We start from the raw sequence: 16,914 nt of genomic DNA on the forward strand, positions 1-16,914 counted from the left end.
TTTAGTAGAGTTTATTTACTATCAAAACAAGCTAGTTTATAAGTTATCATGTGTTTGGTGAAGCTTATAAGTGTAAAAAAGTCTATTTTACTTTAGTTTAAAAGACAACACCACATTAAGAATTATATAAATCATTATAGTTGTTATTTTATGATTTTTTTTTGGTAATTTTTTTATTTCTTATTATTTATCTTAGTTTTATGTTTAGACATATAACATATAGAAAAGGATTTCTCTTTTTGACATAACAAAGGCAGAGTAATTTTGACACAACTTCTTTCTACTGAAAATGGCTTCCTCTCTATTCCAATCCAGTAAGATTCTTTGGTTCCCTAAAAATACAAAACAAAAGGAGAGAATTTACTCAAAACTCTTGCAATTCTAGAATAAACATATAGACTTGCTATGATCAAAGCATAAGAGACCAACATAGTTTAATATAAATATAAGATGAAATACTCATTGATCATCGCTTCCACATTCTAGCTGTTTCTTCTTCTTCTATGTCTTTCATTTGGCCTCTTCACCTGCTTAAGCCAGCTTCCTTCAATGAGCCTCACTAACCATTCTGGTTTTCGTGTTACGAACATGATATATCCCAAAGACAATCCCAGAACCAATCCAGAACTGTAACCCATCATTATGATCTTCCAATCAAAATCACTTCCAGAATCATCCTCTTCACCAAGCAATGGTTGCGATTGTGGTGGAGCGCCATTACTGCGACAAGTTTTTGATAATGGAAACCCACACAACCCTAAATTCCCTTTGTAGGAACTATTGTCAAATGTGTCGAACTGCGTGCTCCTGGGTATTGGTCCAACGAGTTTGTTATGGGAGAGGTTTAAGTGTGAAAGAAATGTTAGACCTGTCAATTGTTCTGGAATCTTCCCTATAAGCCTGTTCGAAGATAGGTCTAACCATTCAAGATTTCTCAAATTTCCCAAAGACAACGGGATGCCACCTCCAATGCTGTTATGTGAAATGTTGAGACCTTTGAGATAAGTAAGCTTGCCAATGACGTCAGGAATTTCTCCTTGAAACTTGTTGTTTGAAAAATCTATGGTCTTGAATGTCATTATTATTCTAACTAATTGATACTCTTGCCCTTTCATGACCACAAAGACAGAATCTTGGTATGAAAAACTGTTTGCCCCCAAATGTTTCCAATCACCTGAACCTTCTTCACTTTTCATCATGGCCTGCAGATTCTCAAAATATTTGACAGGCAAAGGACCAAAAAACTCATTGTTTGAGATGTCAAATATTTGTAACTTGGAGAAACAATTAGTGTCCTTGCAATCTTGTATAGAACCATGAAAACTGTTGGACTTCAGGACAAGAACTTGCAGTTCTGAGAGATTTTTCAACCAATGAGGGAATGTGTCATTTATTCGGTTGTTGCCAAGGTCTACAAGTTCCAAAAGTTTGCAATTCACTAGTGATCTTGGCAGAGGCCCTTTCAGTTGATTGTCATTAAGATTGAGAGAGAGTAATCCACATCCTTCCTTGAAAATATCCGGAATTTTGCCACTGAATTTATTATTTCGTAGATTGAGAACCTTAAGACCTTGGCTCTTGTTTCTGAAGCATGGTGGAATAGTTCCAGAAAAGCTATTGCTTGAAAGGTCAAGAAATCTCATAGTAGTATTGCAAATCCAAGAAGGTATCTCTCCTGTCAAATCATTGTTTGAGATCAGGTAGACTGCCATCGCCTCCATTCTGATTGGAATTGGTAGCAATCCTTGGAGCAAGTTAGAGTGAAGGTCTAGAACTTGAAGAAACTTCCATGGAATTTCTTTAATACCAGTCAAAGAGTTGTTGGCAAGATTCAGATAAATTAATGTATCAATCCCCACTTCCAAAAACCATTCAGGAACTTGGCCAGAAAGTCTATTATTGGAAAGGTCTAGACGCTCTAGATCTTTCAAGTCTCTTAAGAAGTAGGGGAATTCAGTAACATTACAAGAAGCAAGAGACAATTGCCGTAGATTATTGGGGAATGTGTTGGTGGTGAACGAGATCTCGTTATCGGAAAGCAAAAGGACTTGAAGATTTTTGAGATTTGAGAACATGGATACATCCAAGGTCCCGCTAAAGCTACTCGATGACAGATCAAGCAATGTGAGGTTAACAAGATTAAAGATTGAGCTTGGAACAGAACCATTTAGCTTGTTACCACCCAAACCAAGTTCCTCAAGAGATTGGAATTGGAATTCATTGATAGGACCAGTGAATTGATTGCTTGAGAGATCCAAAGAATGCAATGAAAAAGGTAAGTTGTACAAAACTGATTGTATGGTTCCATTGAGCGAATTCCGAGATAAATATAGCGTAACTAATTTTGATAGATTCAAAAAATTAGGAAGAGGACCAACCAGCTTATTGTTGTAAAGCGACAACACTTCTAGCTTTGAGAGATTTATTAGTGAGGATGGGATTCTACCATTGAAATTGTTGTATTCACCTCCAAAAAGAGTGAGTTGCAGTAGGTTGCCAATCCACGCTGGAATTGACCCTGCGAAATCACATCCTCCAATAGTCAATTGCTTCAAGGAATTCAAATCACCGATTGATTCAGGCAGCTGATCCCCTGTGAAAGGCACACCATCAAAGTGCAGTTCTTGGAGAGGACTACTCCAGTTAGACTTTGGCAAATGAATGTTGAGTTGATCATTATATGATAAATCGAGTATGTGTAGGTGCGGCAAGTAAAGAATGCTGCTTGGGAACTTCCCTTGCAATCCACACGATTGAAGTCTTAGATCTGTCAAAGAAGATGAGAGATTCATCAAAGAATTTGTATCAATGGATGACAAGTTCAGACCCATGAAGAGAAGTTGTTTAAGAAGTGAACAATTTTGCACCAGTCTCTTAAGGGAAAGATCTTCAATCATCAACCAATTATAAGAAATATCGAGGGAAATGAGGTTGGAGAGGTGAGAGATTTCAGATGGAACTTCACCTAAAAAGGAAGAATAGGAGAGATTAAGATGTGTCAAACTCTTAAGCTGACCAAACTTGGGAGATATCTTTGAATTCAAATCATTATAAGCCTCACGAAACTCGAGAGATATCTTTGAATCACTAAAATCATTACCAGCAAGATTGAGTTTTTGGAGGTGTGAAAGTCGGAAGAGGCTATTGTTAGAAGATAGAGAGCCATGAAGCAAACTGCAACTGAGGTCGAGGCCAATTACTCGACCGGTGACAGTATCACAAGTAACACCATCCCAAGAACAACAATCTCTGCCTTCCTTCCATGACTTGGTCTTTGGATAAGAAGTTGGACAATGGTAGGAAGCATTAATGTTTAGTGAAAAGTTGCTTTTGAATTCGATCAAAGCAAGTCTATCATAATGGAAGCAAAGCTGCAGTGATGTGTTGGCTGAAAAGGAGGGAAATGACGATGAAGAACAAAACTTTAGACACACACACAAGAAGAGAAAGTAGAGGATCCGACTGTATTGCCCCATCAATATCACAATTTGGTAGAGTAAATGAAGTTTAAGAGGTGAATGGTGCAATTATTAGAACAAGTGGAGAAGACTATTTATAGAGAAAGTCTTCAATATGCATTACAGCTTGGTTTCGGAACTACTGCACTGAACATCAATAATTGAGAAACTATTTGCTAAGATAAAGGTTGGTCAATAAGTCAATGAGTCATTCACCAAGTCCTTATTCCATTAAAACTATTCGTTGTATGGAGAAAATAGCATTTCTTAGCTGCAGAATATGGTTTTTTTTTATACATAAATTCACCAAGCCTTTATATTATAAGAAACCTTGTTTATAACGTGAGAAATTAGTATGTCACATCACTGGATGTACTTTAAACAGCCAAAAGGCCAAAGTACTTTATCATGGTTGATGCATGATCATGTTTTTAGTCATCTGAAAAGGTACAGGAATCTGTCACGCCATATTAACTAGATGTACTAAAAAAGCATGTTTGCATGTGTGAGAAAATATTACTTGAATCCCAAACTAAAATTCAAAAAAATTTGATTGGGATATTTCAAAAGATGAACATATAGCTCAGCGATAGAGTTGCACGGTTCAATTCCTAGAAAAAGACATTTCATGAGTCTTGTATTGAAGATGCAGTCGTGTATCCAAAGCAAACGACTTCAAAGATATAAATTAATGAGCCTCAAATTTGGGGTTGCAAAAATGTCTTACCCAAATTTGAGGTTATATATAGAAAAAGTATTGCCAAAGCCTTGCATAAATTTGGGTGCTAAAGAGAAGTATTGTCAAAGTCTTTTTAAGTTGTTTTTGTCATCTCTTTAGTGACGAAATGTACCATTTAACACTCTTGACTTTGTGTGATTATAACTTCTTAAACAGCATCAATCTAAAAACACCATTCATTGCAAACAAATTTTAAACCAAGTGGTGGATGCCTGAATCTAAGTTTTGTGAATACCATTCATTTCAAAAGATAACCCTTAATCGCAAAGTTATCTTATCCTTTCATGATCACTATCCTAAGAACATACAAGCGATTGACAAATGACCAAAAAATACTAGATTCATCGAATGAAATGTCTATTTGAAGACTCATGACTTAGAAAAGTCTTCAATATACATTACAGCTTCTTGTTAGAACTAGAGCACTAAACATCAATAATTCAAAAACTAGGAAACAAGGAGCGGTTGAAGTCTTAGGCGATGAGTCATTGTTTTGGATCATTAATTAGAACTTGCTAAAATTCTTAATATCATTGATTCTATTAAAAGATAGTTTGATTGGTTCAATTGCATGTACTTAAACTGTCGAAGGCCAAAGCACTTTGTTATGGTTGATCATGTTTTGAGTCATCTTCACAGGACTCTGTCATGCCATATTAACTAGTATACTAAAAAAATATATATTCTCGGGTGTAAAAAAATATTAGTTAAATCCCAAAAAAATAAAATTGACAGGTATTTCAAATGGCGAGCATGTGATTCATTGGTGGAGTTGCAACTTGCAAATGTGCAACTGAGATGTCCCATGTTTAATTCTTGGAAATAGACATTTCATAGAACTTGTATTTGGGGTTATAGAAATGTCTTGCCAAAGGTGTTACCTAAATTTGGGGTTAAAGAAAATTCTTGCCCGAGTCTTTAAGTTTTTTTTTTGTTGGCTTTCGCCGTCTCTATCTTTAGTGGCGAAATGCACCATTTAATACTCCTGAATTTGTGAAAGTGATATATCATGTGTGATGGTAACGCGTAAACAACATCAATTTGAAAATATCTTTCATTGCAAAGAAATTTTAAGCTAAGTTGGCCCAAGTCTTAGTCGATGAGTCATTCTTTTAGATTGTTAATTAGGATTTTCTAAGATTCTTAATATCATTCATCAAGCCTTTCTATTAAAAGAAACTTTGATTGTAACATGAGAAATTAACTAGATTTACACTATTGAAGGCCAAAGTACTTTGCCATAGTTGATTGATAATGATGTTTTGTGTCATACGAAAAATTACAAGATTCTGTGATGCCATATTAAGTAGATATACTAAAAACAACATCAATCTGAAAATACCATTCATTGCAAACAAACTTTAAGCCACGTTGTGCATGCCTGAGTCTTTGACTTGCCTTTCTCTTCCAGCGTGAGTCTCCAATTTGTGTTAAACAGACAGACATGTAGCCTTGATGATGGTGTCTGCATCATAATTGGCAAACTCTGATAGCATCACATCTATATGAACTCCAATTCACCATTGATGACCTCCTAAGATATCCACGAATGCATATCTCTATATGCATTCCACACAAAGATACATATGTATATAATTAGCTGAATTTTGTGGAATTACATGAACCTTATGTGTGGGACGAATACGAGTATTTTAGTATGGGTATCCTCAAACTCAAACCATTTCGAGTATTTTAGCGCAAAACTTAACCTATTACATATGTTTGATGTTGCTTTTATCCTGCTGTGAATGTGATAAACGACATCTAGATGTAAAGTACGTGGTGAGTGCATATACTGACTAACAATACTAACAGCAAACGTGATATCCAGTCTCTCGTTTGTCAGGTAAAAAGGCATCCCATAAGACACTGATACACAGATGGATCTGGTAAACAATCTTCTGAGTATGATGACAACTTGAGGTTAGGAATCATAGGAGTAGAGGCAAGTTTATAACCAAGCATACCATTATCTTGTAGAAGATCAAGAACATATTTTCTCTAGGGTAGTGATATACCACGACGAGAACGAGTAACCTCAATATCAAGAAAATATAGGAGATGACCTAAATCCTTAATGTCAAAGGATTTTCTGAGGTCGTCCTTTATCTGAACAATACCTAAGGAGTTATCTCCAGTAATAAAGCTATGTTTTTTAAAAAGACTGTATGGAAGATCTTGAGTGAGCAAATTAAAGGAATAAGTCTTCCCTGTGATTTCACATTCATAGTTCTTGAAAATTTTAAGAGGCCTCTACACATTTTCAAATCTAGGCTTCCAAATAAATATTGAGCTGAAAAGTAGCTAAGGTTTTAAAAAATACTACATAATGAAAGTCAGTCATCAAAAATCATGAAATAAATAGAAGCCACGCGAAGCACGGGTGTGGAAGAACTAGTTGACGCCAATGGCGGAGGAATCAATATTCTTTTATTAACTTGTTGGTATTGAATGGACTTCCTTTTCTTAAGGTTAATGGTGGTCGAGAAGGGCGGTGTTAGAATATAGTAGTACTGGGCCCAGCCCACTTGATGTAATACCATTAGGGTTTGTCTCTGATGCTATAAATAAACAACTCTCACGGTTGTGAGAGTAAGACCTTCTATTCACAATTACAACATGATATCGGAGCATTAGGGTTTTCTTTATCGTGCGCCACCGCCGTCACTGTTCACCGCCGTCACTGTTCACCACTACTATTCACGTCACTAAACTTTGGTTTTCCAGTAGTTTCTCCCAGTTATTTTGAGGCAGTTTTTTGGGGCTATTTTTAGAGGGTTTTATAGTTTTTCCAGGCAGTAGTATGGCCTTCTTTCGGCCATGATTTGATTAGGCTTTGTAAAGCACAGGTCTGATTTTTCTTGTGGCTTTGTAGAGCATTGGTATTTTGGGTATCTCTGAAAGAAGTCTGGTGGTTGTTCAGTAATACCAGTGAGGAGGTATGGCAGGTTTCGAGTCTAAGACGGTGATTTCTGATATTGTTTCCTCATCTACCAAGTTTACTGAACAACTTTTGGATGGCAAGAATTTTCAACATTGGCGAAAGCTTGTTTTATTCGCTATTCGCGGACTTCACAAAGAGGATCATCTCACAAAAGATCCTCCAGAGTCTACTGCAGCTCCAATAGATAAGAAGAATTGGGCACGCGATGATGCTCGTCTATATACTCAAATAATTAATTCTATGGAGCTACAGGTCCAGACTATAGTGTCTCATTGTAACACAGTTAAAGAACTCTGGGATTATTTATCTATGTTGTATTCTGGCTATGATGATATGCACCCCCTCTATGATGTATCACTTGCATTTTTTTGACCTGACCAGAAGGATCAAACAGTGGCAGATTACTTTGCTGCTTTTAAACGGGTGTTTGAGGAGTGGAATATGCTCCTCCCTATTAGTACTGATGTGGAGCAGAGGCGCCAACAGCGAGAACAATTAGCTATTCTTTCTTTTATGAGTGATCTCCGTCCGGAATTTGAGTCCGCTCGTTCTTAGATCCTTGCAAGCAAAGAGATCTCCTTAACTGAGGCATATGCTAGAACTAATCATTCTGTTCGTCCAAGTCCTCATACGGGAACTGTAGGAGATATTTCCGTGCTTGCAGCCTCGGAAGGAGGTCGTGGCTCAAGTGGTCGAGGGTTTGGCCGTGGCGGTGGTCGCAGTAGTGGCAGGGGCCACACACCTGAGGGCTGAGTTATCTGTTTTTATTGCAATGGTGTTGGTCATACTAAAGAAAAATGCTGGAAATTGGACGGGAGGCCACCAGCTGGGGGGTCGGCTAATATTATGACCAGTGAGAGTGCATCTATCCATTCTGTCGATGAGGGACGTGTGAGTCTCTCAGCTGAGGAGTATTCTCGTCTACTAGCTAATCAGGGAATGTCTTCTGCCACTGTTACACAATCTGAGTCTTCCACTGCATATTTGACTGCTTCTTCGACAGCTTGGATAATTGACTTAGGAGCATCTGACCATATGACTGGAGCTATTGGTATGGTTTATGATTATTCATCGACTTCTAGCAACCCAGCTGTAAGGGTTGCCGATGGGTCGTATATCCCTGTGTGTGGTATTGGAAAAGCGTCCCCAACTTCTACTATCAGTTTATCATCAGTCTTACATTTACTAGCTTTGCCTTACAATTTATTGTCGGTTAGTGCACTTACAAGGCACTTGAAATGTTCTGTGACGTTTTATGACTCATTTTGTGAATTTCATGATCTTTCGACGAAGCGGATGATTGGTAGGGGGCGTGCCACTCCTCGAGGGCTCTATGTACTTGATCCAGATTCTTCCTTATTGTCCTGTTTCGCTGTTCCCTCACTGCCTCTGCAATCCACTGTCGTCTGGGTCATCCTAATATGTCTAATCTAAAGTGTTTATGTCCTTCACTTCAGTCTGTTTCTGATTTATTTTGCGAGTCGTGTCAGTTTGCTAAACACCATCGCGTGTCTTATGTACCTAGAGTCAATAAACGAGCTACTGCTCCATTTGATGTAGTCCATTCGGACATTTAGGGGCCTTGCCCAATTTTATCAAAATCTGGTATTCGTTATTTTGTTACTTTTGTTGATGATTTTTCTCGTGTCACATGGTTATTTCTTATGCGTGACGCTCTGAGATTTTCAAAATATTTTGTGACTATTTTGTTGAGATTCGTACTCAATTCTCTATTCCTATTCGTGTATTACGAACTGACAATGCACGTGAATATTTCTCGTCCAAATTTCAATCATTCTTTGCTACCCATAGTCTTATTCATCAATCGTCATGTCTAGATACGCCACAGCAGAATGGTGTTGCTGAGCGAAAAAGTAGACACTTAATGGAGGTTGCATGTGCACTTATGTTTCATATGAGAGTGCCCAAAGTTTTTTGGGGTGATGTTATTTTAACTGCAACTTATCTGATTAATCGCATGCCTTCTTCTATTCTTCAGGGGGAGATTCCATTTCAGGTATTGTCACCACATCTGGTTCTTCATTCTCTTCCCTTGCGGGTTTTTGGTTGTACTTGTTACGTTCGAGATATTCGTCCTCATGTGACAAAATTAGATCCAAAGAGTCTCCATTGTATTTTCCTGGGATATTCACGTACCCAACGTGGTTATCGGTGTTATTCAACTGAGTTGGGAAGGTATCTCGTGTCCGATGATGTGTCCTTCAATGAGTCATCTCCTTTCTCTTTTGTTTCCCCATCCTCCAGTGTCTTTGAGTCTTCTATTAATGATATCTTGAAGTATGATCTTATTCGTGTGACCACTACTATTACTCCTTCTGCTCCATTTCAGACTTATCACTGTGGTCCTCGTCGTGTTTTTGGATCAAGTACCCCTATCGGTCCTATGTCGCCACCTCCTATATCTGATGCATCGACGTCTGATCCTCCATCTGACGCTGATTTACCTATTGCCCTGCACAAGGGACGAAGAAATTATGGTAAATATCCTCTCTCTGCACATATTTCCTATGCTGGTGTTTCTTCATCTGTGCAGGCATTTATATCTGCTTTAGACTCGGTGTTTGTCCCTCAGAATCTTTCAAAAGCCCTATCTTCTCCTGGTTGGCGGCAGGCTATGCAAGAGGAGATGTCTGCCTTAGAACTTAATCAGACGTGGGATCTCCTTCCCTTACTATCAGGGAAGAAGGCTATTGGTTGTAAATGGGTATACGTTGTTAAAATGAAACCTGATGGATCTGTGGATCAGTTGACAGCTCGGTTAGTTGCGAAAGGGTATGCTCAAATTTATGGTATTGATTACACTGATACTTTTTCTCCGGTTGCGAAATTAGCTTCCGTCCGGGTTTTAATTTCCCTTGCAGCTTCCTTGGGTTGGCCGTTACATCAACTAGATGTGAAGAATGCGTTTCTTCATGGTGACTTGCGGGAGGAGGTGTATTTGGAACAACCTCCTGGGTTTGTTGCTCAGGGGGAGTCTGGGAGTGTATGTAGGTTAAAGAAATCATTATATGGCCTGAAGCAATCTCCTCAAGCGTGGTTTGGGAAGTTTAGTTCAATGGTCTTAGAGTTTGGTCTTCGCCGATCCGTGAAGGATCATTCGGTATTTTATCGAAGATCTGGTGCAGGGCATATTCTTTTGGTTGTATATGTTGATGATATTATAATTACTGGCAGTGATAATGCAGGGATTGCCTCCTTGAAAGACTTTCTTCAGAGTAGGTTTCAAACTAAAGATCTTGGTCCTCTTCGGTATTTTCTGGGGGTTGAAGTTGTGCGTGCTAAGCGTGAAATTTTCTTATCTCAACGTAAGTATGCACTTGATCTACTACGGGATTGTGGTATGAGTGACACAAAACCAAGTGATACCCCTATGCTCCCGGGGGTGAAATTAATGCGTGATGAAGGTAAAATCTATTCGGATCCTGATCGTTATAGACGGTTGGTGGGTAAGTTGAATTACCTAGCGGTCACTCGACTAGATATTGCATTTTCTATGAGTGTTGTAAGTCAATTTCTATCTAGCCCTCGAGTACCTCATTGGGGGCTGTGTCCTATATCCTGAGATATATTAAAGCTCATCCGAGTAGGGGTTTGCTTTATAGTAATCATGGATATAAGCAAGGTGAAAAATTATCCATTGATGGTTTTTCTGTTGAGGGGTTTGATGGATTTTCTATTGAGAGTTGGGCTGGATCTCCTTATGATAGAAAGTCCACTACAGGTTACTGTGTATTTGTTGGTGGAAATTTGGTGTCTTGGAAGAGTAAAAAGTAGCATGTTGTTGCACGTTCTAGCGCTGAGTCAGAATATCGGGCGCTTGCTCATGTCACGAGTGATGTGACTTATTTACTACAGTTTCTCGAAGAGGTGGGAGTTTCAATTTCTGGACCTGCTAAATTATGGTGTGATAGTCAGTCAGTTATGCATATTGCGGCTAATCCAGTGTTTCATGAACGTACGAAACACATCGAAGTTGACTGTCACTTTGTTAGAGAAAAACTCGAATCAAGTGATATCTTTCTGAAGCATGTAAGCACAAAACATCAACTGGGTGATATCTTTACTAAGGCTTTCGCTGGGAGTCGAGTTGAGTACATTTGTAACAAGCTAGGCATGATAAATATATATGTTTCAGCTTGAGGGGGAGTGTTAGAATATAGTAGTACTGGGCCCAGCCCACTTGATGTAATACCATTAGGGTTTGTCTCTGATGCTATAAATAAACAACTCTCATGGTTGTGAGAGTAAGACCTTCTATTCACAATTATAACAGGCGGCCAATTGGAGCATATGGACTTGCACGAGCAGTTGAAGAGCATGGGGCTGGGGAAATTACTACTCAACTGCATAGACAGTTTTGGTATAACTTGTTTTTTTTTTAATTTCTCTCAACAAAATCAACTTTTTATGTGAATTTCTGTGGTAAAGGATTTGATATCAGCTCTGTTTGGTAGAGTTTATTTACTGCCAAAACAAGCTAGCTTATAAGATACGAGGAAAAAAACTAACTTATAAACTATCAGGTGTTTGGTAAAGCTTATATGTGTAAAAAAGTCTATTTTACTTTAGTTTAAAAGATACCAACAACTGAGTTGCTTCTTCTAGTATTGGAGTGCCTAACTCAACCATATTACGTTCAAGAGTTCATCAGAGCCGTACAACACTTTTCGGAGGTGCTTATAAAAGCAAAATCATGGGCTGCCCTTGCCGCTAGAATTTTCCATCGAAAGGAGGTATTATTTTTTTTTCTCCTGCTCTCTTTACTGCATCAAGAGCAAAACAAAAGACAAAACAAAAAAGATAGAGGAACTGATGAACAAGCAAATACATGAACTATTAATGATTTGGCGATCAAGTAAACAAATTGAAATTCACTTATACTGAAATTATTACACCATAGCTATTACAAGATATGAAAGATTAACTTGAAGAACATGTCGCATTTCATTTCATATAGAAAAGGATTTCTCTTTTTGACAGAACAAAGCCAAAGTAATTTTGACACAGCTTCTTTCTGCTGAAAATGGCTTCCTCTCTATTCCAATCCAATAAGCTTCTTTGGTTCCCTAAAAATACAAAACAAAAGGAGAGAATTTACTCAAAACTTTAGCAATTCTAGAATAAACATAAAGACTTGCTATGATCAAACCATAAGAGAGCAACATAGTTTAACATAAATATAAGATGAAATACTCACTGATCATTGCTTCCACGTTCTAGTTGTTTCTTCTTCTTCTTTGTCTTTCATTTGGCCTCTTCACCTGCTTAAGCCAGCTTCCTTCAATGAGCCTCACTAACCATTCTGGTTTTCCTGTTACGAACATGATATATCCCAAAGACAATCCCAGAACCAGTCCAGAACTGTAACCCATCATTATGATCTTCCAATCAAAATCACTTCTAGAATCATCCTCTTCACCAGGCAATGGTTGTGATTGTGGTGGAGCGTCATTACTACCACAAGTTTTTGATAATGGAAATCCACACAACCCTAAATTTCCTTTGTAGGAACTACTGTCAAATGTGTTGAACTACGTGCTCCTGGGTATGGGTCTAACGAGTTTGTTATGGTGGAGGTTTAACTGTGAAAGAAATGTTAGACCTGTCAATTGTTCTGGAATCTTCCCTGTAAGCTTGCTCAAAGATAGGTCTAACCATTCAAGATTTCTCAAATTTCCCAACGACAACGGGATGCCAACTCCAATGCTGTTATGTGAAATGTTGAGACCTTTGAGATAAGTAAGCTTGCCAATGACGTCAGGAATCTCTCCTCGAAACTTTTTGTTTGAGAAATCTAAGGTCTTGAATGTCATTATTATTCTAACTAATTGATACTCTTGCCCTTTCATGACCATAAACACAGAATCTTGATAGGAAAAAATGTTTACCCCAAAATATTTCCTATCACCTGAACCTTCTTCAGTTTTCATCATGGCCTGCAGATTCTCAAAATATCTTACTGGCAAAGGACCGGAAAACTCATTGTTTGAGATGTCAAATATTTGTAACTTCGATAAACAATGAGAGTCCTTGCAATCTTGTATAGAACCACTAAAACTGTTGGACTTTAGGACAAGAACTTGCAGTTCTGAGAGATTTCTCAACCAATGAAGGAATGTGTCATTTATTCGGTTGTTGCCAAGGTCTAGAAGTTCCAAACTTTGCAATTCACTAGTGATCTTGGCAGAGGGCCTTTCAGTTGATTGTCGTTTAGGTTGAGAGAAAGTAATCTACATCCTTCATCGAAAATATCCGGAATTTTGCCACTAAATTTATTATTTCGTAGATTGAGAACCGAAAGACCTTGGCTTATGCTTCTGAAGCATGGTGGAATAGTTCCGGAAAAGCTATTGTTTGAAAGGTCAAGAAATCTCATACGAGTATTGCAAATCCAAGAAGGTATCTCTCCTGTCAAATTATTGTTTGACAGGAGATTATTGGGGAATGTGTTGGTGGTGAACGAGATATCATTATCGGAAAGCGAAAGCACTTGAAGATTTTTGAGTTTTGAGAACATGGATCCATCCAAAGTGCCGCTAAAGCTACTCGATGACAGATCTAGCAATCTGAGGTTAACAAGATTAAAGATTGAGCTTGGAACAAAACCATTCAACTTGTTACCACCCAAACGAAGATCCTCAAGAGATTGGGATTGGAATTCATTGATAGGACCAGTGAATTGATTGTCTGAGAGATACAAAGAATGCAATGAAGAAGGTAAGTTGTATAAAACTGATTGTATGGTTCCATTGAGCGAATTCCAAGATAAATCTAGCGTACCTAAGTTTGATAGATTCGAAAAATTAGGAACAAGACCAACCAGCTTATTGTTGTAAAGCAACAACACTTCTAGCTTTGAGAGATTTGTTAGTGATGATGGGATTCTACCATTGAAATTGTTGTATTCACCTTGAAAATGAGTGAGTTGCAGTAGGTTACCAATCCACGCTGGAATTGACCCTGAGAAATTACATTCTCTAATAGTCAATTTCTTCAAGGAATTCAAATCACCAATTGATTCCGACAGCTCTCCTGTGAAATGCACAAAATCAAAATGCAGTTCTTGGAGAGGACTACTCCAGTTAGACTTTGGCAAATGAATGTTGAGTCGATCATTGTATGATAAATCAAGTATGCGTAGGTGCGACAAGTAAAGAATGCCGCTTGAGAACTTCCCTTGCAATTGACAATATATGAATCTTAGATCTGTCAATGAAGATGAGAGATTCATCAAAGAATTTGGATCAATGGATGACAAGTTCACACCCACGAAGAAAAGTTGTTTCAGAAGTGAACAATTTTGCACGAGTCTTTTATGGGAAAGATCTTCAATCATCAACTGATTATAAGAAATATCAAGGGAAATGAGGTTGGAGAGGTGAGAGATTTCAGATGGGACTTCACCTAAAAAGTAAGAATAGGAGAGATTGAGATGTCTCAAACTCTTTAACAAACCTGTAGAAAATCCCACTATGGCACAACCCAGAGTCAGCCTCCTCACCATCTCGGCCCATTGGGCCGTGGCAGTTCTCAGCCCACCTTCCTGGAAAAGCCTGGACAATGAGTTGAAGACTTGGGCAAGCTTATAAACTAGACACCAAGCCCCTCAACAATCGATGTGGGATTTTTATCCCTTTTACACCTTTTAACACTCCCCCGCACTCGTGGACTGGGTACCAAAGCCCACTACCCAACGAGTGGAAATTTTTTTGGAGAGATTGAGATGTCTCAAACTCTTTAACAAACCTGTAGAAAATCCCACTATGGCACAACCCAGAGCCAGCCTCCTCACCATCTCGGCCCATTGGGCCGTGGCAGTTCTCAGCCCACCTTCCTGGAAAAGCCTGGACAATGAGTTGAAGACTTGGGCAAGCTTATAAACTAGACACCAAGCCCCTCAACAATCGATGTGGGATTTTTATCCCTTTTACACCTTTTAACACTCCCCCGCACTCGTGGACTGGGTACCAAAGCCCACTACCCAACGAGTGGAAATTTTTTTTATCGAGGACGAGCACACTTGTTCCGATACCATGTAGAAAATCTCACTATGGCACAACCCAAAGCCAGCCTCTCCACCATCTCGGCCCATTGGGCCGTGACAGTTCCCTGCCCACCTTCCTGGAAAAGGCTGGACAATGAGTTGAAGACTTGGGCAAGCTTATAAGCTAGACACCAAGCCCCTCAACAATCGATGTGGGATTTTTATCCCCTTAACACCTTTTAACAAAACCAAACTTGAGAGATATCTTTGAACCATTAAAATCATTATAAGCCTCACGAAACTCGAGAGATATCTTTGAATCACTAAAATAATTACCAGTAAGATTCAGTTTTTAGAGGTGTGAAAGTCAGAAGAGGCTATTGTTAGAAGATAGAAAGTCATGAAGCAAACTGCAACTGAGGTCGAGGTCAATTACTTGACCAATGATAATATCATAAGTAACACCATCCCAAGAATAACAATCACTGCCTTCCTTCCATGACTTGGTCTTTGGATAAGAAGTTGGACAATGGTAGGAAGCATTATGTTTAGTGAGGCAAGTCTATCATGGGAGCAAAGCTACAGTGAAGTGACGTGTTGGCTATAAAAGGAGGGAAATGATGATGAAGAACAAAACTTTAGACACACAGAAGAAAAGAAAGTAGAGGATTCGACTGTACTGCCCATCACTATCAGAATTTGGTAGACTAAATGAAGTTTTAGAGAACAATGATGTAATTATTAGAACAAGTGGAGAAGAATATTTATAGGGAGTTTGGTTTCAGAACTAAAGCAATAAACATCAATAATGGAGAACCTATTTGTCAGAGGTGTTGGTCAAAAAGTGGATGAGCCCTTATCCCATAAAGACCAAGAGAAGTTTTAGTCAAAAAGTGAACGAGAAACACGTTGTTGGTGATGACGGTTTAGAATGTTCAGATGGGAAACACGTGTCGTTGGTAGTCCAATAGCATTTAGCTTTGGACGGACTTATCATAACAATGGACAAGACTTTTGTATGTGTCCTGCATTATTGCTCTTCATAATTTATTTTATGAAGTAACACTGTTTGATTGTAAAAGAAAATAAAGCAATACTAACTATATAACCCACAACAAACAATCAAATCCAATCAACAATCCACCTCCATAAACTGTCATGGTGATTTTCCAATCATTACAGCTTGCTTTCAGAATGACATCAATAATGACTCAAAAATTTATTTTATGAACACAAATCTATTAATTTATTCATTCTAATCAGTTATAATTTTTTTTTTTATTTGCGCTAGATTCAGCATTTTTAATTTTGTTTACGAATACTTTGCAAGAGAAAGAGACTTTGGCCATGCAATAAAGCCACTACAACTTTATTGCATGATTTAGCATTTTCATTCTTTTTGAAATTTGATTGAGAAAAACAATGAAATTAAGATTTACCTGATAAAACTCGTCGACAATGGACCTTATTAGAAATAATTTTATACGCTGATTCCGAATATGTAATTTTTTAAAAAATCTAAAATATATTTGGAAAGTTAAAACGTTTTAAAATTTCGTTTAAGAAACTTGGACTCCCATGAGCTCTCACTATATGGACTACCTAGCACCATTGAATCTTATTTGTACTCCCCAACCCTATCACCCTATCACTACGGGATGCCACCTCCAATGCTGTTATGCGAAACGTTTAGGCCTTTGAGATAAGTAAGCTTGCCAATGATGTTCGGAATCTCTCCTTGAAACATATAATTCGAGAAATCAATGAA

The 16,914-nt window shown here is 38.1% G+C and overlaps 3 protein-coding genes across 3 annotated transcripts; all 3 read right to left on the reverse strand.

Annotated features, from left to right (window-relative positions):
• Positions 1 to 482: 482 nt before the first annotated feature.
• LOC119995542 (receptor-like protein 7) lies at positions 483 to 7,077 on the reverse strand. The gene is made up of 6 exons (XM_038842057.1): positions 7,045 to 7,077; positions 6,216 to 6,306; positions 5,843 to 6,066; positions 5,579 to 5,662; positions 3,583 to 3,634; positions 483 to 3,388 (listed from the first exon to the last, which is right to left on the reverse strand). The coding sequence occupies exons 1-6, from the start codon at positions 7,075 to 7,077 to the stop codon at positions 483 to 485; spliced, it is 3,390 nt and encodes a 1,129-aa protein (XP_038697985.1).
• A 4,941-nt stretch (positions 7,078 to 12,018) lies between these two features.
• On the reverse strand, positions 12,019 to 15,709 carry LOC120002871 (receptor-like protein 12). Its single transcript, XM_038851726.1, has 3 exons — positions 15,396 to 15,709; positions 12,360 to 14,617; positions 12,019 to 12,228 (listed from the first exon to the last, which is right to left on the reverse strand). The coding sequence occupies exon 2, from the start codon at positions 14,496 to 14,498 to the stop codon at positions 13,308 to 13,310; it is 1,191 nt and encodes a 396-aa protein (XP_038707654.1). The 5' UTR covers positions 14,499 to 14,617; positions 15,396 to 15,709; the 3' UTR covers positions 12,019 to 12,228; positions 12,360 to 13,307.
• Positions 12,112 to 13,095, reverse strand: LOC119995550 (receptor like protein 28-like). Its single transcript, XM_038842066.1, has 3 exons — positions 12,765 to 13,095; positions 12,424 to 12,653; positions 12,112 to 12,228 (listed from the first exon to the last, which is right to left on the reverse strand). The coding sequence occupies exons 1-3, from the start codon at positions 13,093 to 13,095 to the stop codon at positions 12,112 to 12,114; spliced, it is 678 nt and encodes a 225-aa protein (XP_038697994.1).
• Positions 15,710 to 16,914: the final 1,205 nt, after the last annotated feature.

Source organism: Tripterygium wilfordii, chromosome 1 (assembly GCF_013401445.1).
Source record: "Tripterygium wilfordii isolate XIE 37 chromosome 1, ASM1340144v1, whole genome shotgun sequence".
Classification (NCBI taxonomy): domain Eukaryota; kingdom Viridiplantae; phylum Streptophyta; class Magnoliopsida; order Celastrales; family Celastraceae; genus Tripterygium; species Tripterygium wilfordii.

Coding starts and splice junctions, on each gene's coding strand:
- LOC119995542 (XM_038842057.1), bottom strand. CDS start 7,077: ATGCTCTACAAAGCCACAAGAAAAATCAGACCT. Junction 6,307..7,044: donor CCACAAGAAAAATCAGACCT/GTGCTTTACAAA, acceptor GGTATTGTTCAG/ATAAAGGACGACCTCAGAAA. Junction 5,663..5,842: donor ATACCCATACTAAAATACTC/GTATTCGTCCCA, acceptor ATTATGATGCAG/ACACCATCATCAAGGCTACA.
- LOC119995550 (XM_038842066.1), bottom strand. CDS start 13,095: ATGATGAAAACTGAAGAAGGTTCAGGTGATAGGAAATATTTTGGGGTA. Junction 12,654..12,764: donor GATTCCAGAACAATTGACAG/GTCTAACATTTC, acceptor AAGGAAATTTAG/GGTTGTGTGGATTTCCATTA. Junction 12,229..12,423: donor AAGGAAGCTGGCTTAAGCAG/GTGAAGAGGCCA, acceptor TTGTATTTTTAG/GGAACCAAAGAAGCTTATTG.
- LOC120002871 (XM_038851726.1), bottom strand. CDS start 14,498: ATGATTGAAGATCTTTCCCATAAAAGACTCGTGCAAAATTGTTCACTT.